This window comes from Gekko japonicus, unplaced genomic scaffold (genome assembly GCF_001447785.1).
Source record: "Gekko japonicus isolate JY-2015 unplaced genomic scaffold, Gekko_japonicus_V1.1 scaffold127, whole genome shotgun sequence".
Lineage (NCBI taxonomy): Eukaryota > Metazoa > Chordata > Lepidosauria > Squamata > Gekkonidae > Gekko > Gekko japonicus.
In genome coordinates, this window is record NW_015170891.1 from 1522235 (window position 1) to 1528962 (window position 6728).

The 6728-nt window shown below is 43.5% G+C and overlaps 1 protein-coding gene across 1 annotated transcript; it reads left to right on the forward strand.

Annotated features, from left to right (window-relative positions):
* Window positions 1–102: 102 nt before the first annotated feature.
* Window positions 103–6087, forward strand: NDUFA8 (NADH:ubiquinone oxidoreductase subunit A8). The gene is made up of 4 exons (XM_015418424.1): window positions 103–257; window positions 1512–1675; window positions 2967–3132; window positions 5830–6087. The coding sequence occupies exons 1-4, from the start codon at window positions 207–209 to the stop codon at window positions 5965–5967; spliced, it is 519 nt and encodes a 172-aa protein (XP_015273910.1). The 5' UTR covers window positions 103–206; the 3' UTR covers window positions 5968–6087.
* The last annotated feature ends 641 nt before the right edge of the window (window positions 6088–6728 follow it).

The following is a 6728-nucleotide window of genomic DNA, read 5'->3' on the forward strand; positions in this document are numbered from 1 at the left end:
AGAAATTGGATGACCCTCCCCTCCACACATTCAGGCACGCCCCCCAAGCGGCAGCGGCTATTGGGCGCATGCGTGCATTGTCTGCCGGCGACAGGATGAGCATGCGCAGTAGTGATGTGGCCTAGTCTGTGAGGGAGGGCGGCGAAGGAGAGGTGAAGGGGAAAGCACCCGGAGGGGGGTGCGCTAAGGTTGGGAGGGTTGCTGTCATGCCGGGCATAGTGGAGGTGCCGCCGCTGGAGGAACTGGAGGTGCCGCAGGTGAAGGAGCGCTGGAGTCCCCCCCATTCTTGAACAGCACTAGGGGGGCAAGGGAACCCCCCCAGCTTAGCCCCTTTCTACCAGAGCCCCCTTCTGCTCCGTCCTTCCCCCCCAGTTGCTTAAGATTAGGGGGGGACCCCTTCTTGTCTCCGTTCTTCGCATATCTGGTTGTTCGAGAGTCTTTTCTTCTCCTGGGTCAAAATCAGCGCCTGTGGTTCTGTTTCTTTCTCCACCTTCTGGTCATTGGTCTTGTATTACCCTTTTGTGTAGATAATATTATACTGTTGATTGCATTGACTTATGTTATGTAATTCGCCTAGAGGCTCAGTGAGAAAAGGTAAACGACAGGTAACGTAAATAAATAATATTAGTAACAGCTAATGTAATACTGTGAAATTGATATGTGGAAGGTTTAATGCAACAGTACTAACTAGTACAGTAATTATGTGCTATAATAATTAAATTCTGCTCGTATCTGAGGCATGTGGGTCCAGTGTACATTGCTTTCCCCCCTTTATACTCACAAGAGCTTTGTGAAGTAACTTGGGTGGCAAGAGAGATTGGTCCCCAGGGAGTTTCATGGTGTTCTTAGTTAAATGGGAATCTTATAGTACCTTAAAGATTAATCAGATTGATTCCATTTTTTGTAAGTCAGATCTTGTGAAAGCTGGAATAAATGTGTTAATTTTTGAAGTGCTACTTCTCTGGAATTATTATCATAGCAACTTTCCGTCCCCCACTTTCTACCTCCCCCCAATGCAAATGTACAAATTCAAGTGTTTTTTTCTGGGTTACCTCCCCCCCCAACTGTTATTTCTGTACTTGTTAATTTAAGTAAGATGCATCTATACATTGCGTTAGCATCAAGAGGGTTTTGAGAGCATGAGAATATCTGCTGTGTAAATGTCTCGGTTTATGTTTATACATTTGCATTAACTGTATATTTATATTTTTAATTATTTTTGTATAATACATGTGTTTATTTGGGTGCTATTACTTTGTGTCTTATTTGTTCATATGACATTCTGTAATTTGTAAAGTACTCTTCAGCTTTTATTGCACATTTTGTCATGAGTCTGGCTTCTGCTGTTCCCGTTATACAGGTGGGGAACTGAGTGTATGTGGAAGTGACTCAGTTTGGGGCATGTATGTCTGTAGCTTGGCCCTGTTCAGTGATGCAGACTCATAGAGCAAGCGCTAGGGTCCTCTTTGCCCCCTGGCTTGTTGTTAAATTGTCTGCTTCTCACTCCTCAGGTGAAAGTCAGCTCAGCAGTACTGAAAGCAGCGGCTCACCATTATGGTTCTCAGTGTGACAAACCCAACAAGGAATTCATGCTCTGCCGCTGGGAGGAGAAGGACCCACGGAAGTGCTTGAACGAAGGCAAAGAAGTCAACAAATGTGCCCTGGAATTCTTCAGGTATGTCTTTCCTAGTGCAACGCTGTGCCTGTTTGCTTTGACCTGCTGGTCAGTTTCTGGCCCCCGCTATGTAATGTGTCTGTTGCCCTGAGCAGTCGGCAAAATGGCACATTGCAAGGCCAGGAAGGATATTTTAGAACTGATTACCACTTCACATTAGGCAAGAGTAGGCAAGTTTGGCCAGGGATCCTGGTAGGTTTTTTCCTTTGCCATCTTCTGGGCATGGAGCAGGGGTCACTGTGTAGGGGGGAGGTAGTTGTGAATTTCCTGCATTGTGCAGGAGGTTGAACTAGATGACCCTGGAGGTCTGTCCAACTCTATGATTCTAAGTAAAGTCCCATTGAGTTCAGTGGGGCTACTCCCACTGAAGTGTGCAAAGATCATGGCCTCATGGAGCTGTAACAAAAGTGCATTAAAAAAATTGGCCTGCTCTCTCAAAAGAACATTCTTGAGACATAACGCTAAGCCAATTAAAACAGCAGAATGCTAACAGCATAAAAATGCAATGCAACAATTTAAAAATCCAGTGAGAAAAGCAGACAGTAAATGTCATGAATAAAACCAACAATAAAGGCTAATAGGGATGTAAAAACATCAAAACACAAAAAAACATAGAACTATCCATAGACACTCAGGTCATAAAGCCCAGAATAGAGAAAACCAAGCTTCATGTTAGGGGGAGGTTTCTAGTTATTCTAGTCATTCGTCTTTTCTTTGGACTGAACTTTTTTGATTTAAAAAGTTTGCTAGTTGCTTTTCCAAATGCCCGATGTGGCTTGCAATAAAACAAAGGCATAAACACTGCAGTGCATTAAAACCAATAAAGTAAATGTTATTTAAATTAGAATATTGCAGTAGTAATAACACTAGAACAATTCTGTTCAGTCAGTAATCAGTAAAGTTAAGAAAATTTAGCAGCACCAAAACTAACAAAAATCAGGTCTTGCTCAATTCTCAGAAGCTGCTGTTGCAGTTGTGGTCTTGTTTAGTGCTGGGATGAGTCTGGTAGATATGCGTATACAAGTGTCATGGCAAAATAACGGAGTGTGAACTTGATTTTTCCATTGTAAATAAGAACAGTGAACAGAAAAAACTGAGGCATCAGAGTCCTATGAGAGCGGTTGACTTGCTTAAGGCAAGGAATTTGAACCCAGGAGTGCTCTCTGATCTGTCTTGCAGGTTGGATAGCCATAGTTGTAGTAGACCGTGCATTTTGAACTCCTGTGAACAACAAATCAGTGCTTCTCATATCCTCATACAAGACTGATGCAGCCTCTTGCTGTTTTCACAGGAAGATCAAGTTGCACTGTGCAGAACCCTTTACTCAGTACTGGACCTGCGTTGATTATAACGACTTATTGGAGCTTCGCCATTGCCGAAAACAGCAGAAAGTCTTTGATGACTGTGTGCTGGAGAACTTGGGCTGGGTGAGACCTGATTTAGGTCAGCTGTCTAAGGTAACTGAATGCTCATCATCTATTTTATTTTGCAGTTTTCCTCTTTGTACCATAAAGCATGTAGCTCTGTTCCCTTTTCCCCCTCTTGATATGCTTGTCCCTTAGCTGAGGACTGTATTGTTGTCAGCTGATCCTTTGGGTAGACTTAGGCATGGTAAAATACCTGAGACCTCCTAAAATGTGAAAATATTAGACATTTGCATGCAGGAGTCTTGTGTTGACAAATTTTGCACCTACACACAAGAAGCCCCTTCCTGTCATCTGAGGGCCTGTGTGTGGCTTGTCTTAAAGTGAAGATGAACTTCTAGAGCTTGCAATGGAGAGTGGCTTCTGGTTCCTGGTGGGTGTCTATATATTGGGTCAGCTGCATGTTTGTGTGCTGCAGCCTGCATTCTGTTTGCAGTAGCCACCTTTTCTAGTTCTTGCTAAGATTTTATGGAACGTGAGTGGCTAGTCTGTGCCACAGATGGCTCTGCCAGTGGAGTATCATGGTGCTTCTGGACAAGTGTAGGATGGCCCAGAGCTTGTCTGCATTTCCTGTGTTGTGCTGCTTTGTACAATTGATTTCTTTTTAAAATGTATATGCCTCTTTTTTGCCTCTGTTGCTTTAAGCTCAATTGATTTAAAGCAGTATAGAACTACAAAGGCAGCAGACTAGAAGAGCCATACCAAGCCCTGGGGAGAGGGGAAGATACGTGTGTGGTACTTATACTTTTTGAACTCATGGCATGCTTGCCATAAACCTTGGCTGCCAATGGTATAGGGCATAAGGTATCTTTGCCCTGGCCCATAGCTATGGTGGGGCTATTTGGGGCTCTGTCCCCTATCTTAAAGGGACAGCCCCACAAGATTTTATCCTGTAAAAGCTTTTTAAAGAGAAAATTACAGCCAAGGAGTGGTGGGGTGAGGAGGTTTCAGAGAGCTGTGTGTGTATATATTTGTAAAATTCAAGCCCCACCAAAAAAAAAATCCCCCACAAGCCACAAAATCCTGGCTACTGGCCTGTCTCTGCCTCTCAAAACCTGGCTCTTCTTGAATCTTCTCCTGCCTGTTGTATGTATATTCTGTTTATTCTGTTTAGTTCAGAGCACATGCAGAGAGAAATCCAAGCGAGCCTTCCTCCGTGCTCAGATTCCCACTGCCTTTCATTGCCTCCTTGGTGTTTGCCACGTGAACCACTGCGGAACTCTTGTAGGCAGAGAACTGGAGCTGGGCTTGCTCTGGTCTGGCAGGTGTGTGTTTGAAGCAGAATCTTGGAAGCTCCCCCTCATGAATAGCTGAATTTAGGTTCTATCCACCTAGATGATTGCTAACAGACCTTCACTGTGTTCAAAACCTTAGCTATATTATTTTTTGCATTATTTCCAGTGCAAGAAACTCCAGGCTTCAGTGGGCTAGGTGACATGCTGTTTACTTCCTTTTTACTGTTAAAATCTGGCACAGCCGTATTCTTGGCTGTATTTCCAGACCCAGGGGTATTTGTGTAGAAGATCCTTGATGTGTTAATGGCACATTAATTTTATTAGGTGGTTTTGTGTTTGGGTTTAATTCACAGTTCTGATGTGCATGTAAGTACCTGCTCATCAGCCTATACTGATGAACAATGAAGAAGAGACAGCTTCATTTATGTAATATGAAAGCATGAATATGTTCCTGGCTGCCACTGTGGGCTACCTAATCTGAGGATGTGATGTGTGTGAGAGAGAAACATTTCCCATAGCCTGCCGAGTTTTTGGTATACTAATGTGCTGTCTGTAGGTGAGGCGGTCTTCGTGTCTTGAGTGATAAGTGGAAAGCGGTACGGCTATCCCTTGTCAGATTTTTCTACTCATCTGAGACTCTCAAACATATGGCCATCTGTTGGGGATACTGTCGCTATCTGTAGCTGAGTATTCCTGCACTGAACAGGGATTGAACTAGATGACCTCTGAGGTCCCTTCCAGTTTTAACACTGTTAACTGTGGACCCAGTTTCAGCTGTACTATGAAATTTGAACCCATATAAATCAATGCATACTACACACAATCGTGGCTCAGTGGTAGAATATATGCCTTGCGTGTAGGATTTAGTCCCCAGCATCTTGGTTAAAATGATCTGGGGTAGAAAGGCTGAACAGGCCTTCTGCCGCAGACCTTCGAAAGGCTGCTTCTGGAAAGAATAGGACCAGTGGTCTGACTTTGTATCACGTAGTGTGTCTGTTGAGATGGGTAGCAGAAGCCCTGCTCCATGTGCTTACACTTTCAGAGGTGTGATGATGGGCAACCAGAGACGGGGCCCTCAGTTAGGGAGTGTCCTCTCTCTAGCCGTTTGCCTGGCCGTCTAGCTGTTTGCTATTAGATGGGGAAAAAAATATTCTTTGGCACATTCTGTTGAGCAGCTCTCTCTCTCTTTCTCCCGGATAAGCTTGCTTTTCTGCCCTTGTATTAACCTGCTGCTCCTATTGTTTATGGTATTTTGCTGTTGCTTTTGTCTTTTGTTCCATGCGGTATGTGCTTTTCTGTCTTTTAGTAATTGAAATGTATTTATTGGTGGTGTGAAGTACCACAAGTTTTTTTTAGAGTGAATGACAAATACTTTATTTGATAAAGGAATGTGATATGTTGTGCAAATTGGGTGGTTTGGCTCTCTATTGCAAAGCTGTCACCCCAGGTTTTTTTGTCTAACAAGACAAATCCAGTATGGTTTTCCCTGTTCCAGGTCACCAAAGTGAAGACTGACCGGCCTATCCCTGAGAATCCCTATCATTCCAGGCCAAGACCACCACCAAACCCACCAGTTGAAGGCGAGCTGAAACCCGCTCCATATGGCAGCCGGCTATTTTTCTGGAACTGGTAAAAGCAAAATTAAAAAGTGGGGGAGGGCCTTCAAACAATAAGAAGTTTTTTGTCTAATATAAATTACTGTTTGCTGGTGTGTATTGGATGATATCCATACTTGAAAATTAAAAATATATTCTTGCTTGAATTGTCCCTGTCCTGTGTGTATATGTGTGTTTCTGAAACACACAAGGAAAAATAAAAGTGGTCGGTGTTAGATGTACCAGTGGCTTCAGCACAGGGCAATACAGTTCCTTTGGGGAAAGGGTCATTGCTTTGTGACAGAGCACAGAGTCCCCAGTTCAAGGGAACTGGCATCTCAGGATCTTGCAGGTAGCAGGTGTTGGGGGAAACCTTTTTGCTCTATAAGTTTACAGCAGTCTGACAGGGTAGATGGCTTCCTTAAAGCTCCAGTGAAGCAAACCAGGTATATTCTAGAATCTTCAACTTTTCTCTGTGGCATCTGTAGTGGAGAGGTTAATCCTAGCCTTGAATGCAACTTCTCTCTCCTACACACACACTTTTTTCATTCTGTCTTTCTGATATGCTGTGATCATAAGCTTCATGTCTCTCCCCCCCCCCAATCCAATCTAGATAGAAAGCACTAACACACTTTCAGTTGTTTCACTTCCCTAGATCATGCAGATCCAGTACAGAAATAGCATTGCCATCAGGTCTGCCTTTCTGTCTCGACCCACAGTCAATAGAAAGTATACAAAATCAGCATATCCACAGAACACATGCAAAATGGATATGGGTAATTATGGGGCCTGCTCACAA

What these genes read in the sequence shown, in the direction of transcription:
- NDUFA8 (XM_015418424.1), top strand. Translation starts at nt 207, where the DNA reads ATGCCGGGCATAGTGGAGGTGCCGCCGCTGGAGGAACTGGAGGTGCCG. An exon ending in AGGAACTGGAGGTGCCGCAG is followed by an intron (nt 258 to 1,511) that starts GTGAAGGAGCGC and finishes CTCACTCCTCAG; the next exon opens with GTGAAAGTCAGCTCAGCAGT. An exon ending in ATTTAGGTCAGCTGTCTAAG is followed by an intron (nt 3,133 to 5,829) that starts GTAACTGAATGC and finishes TCCCTGTTCCAG; the next exon opens with GTCACCAAAGTGAAGACTGA.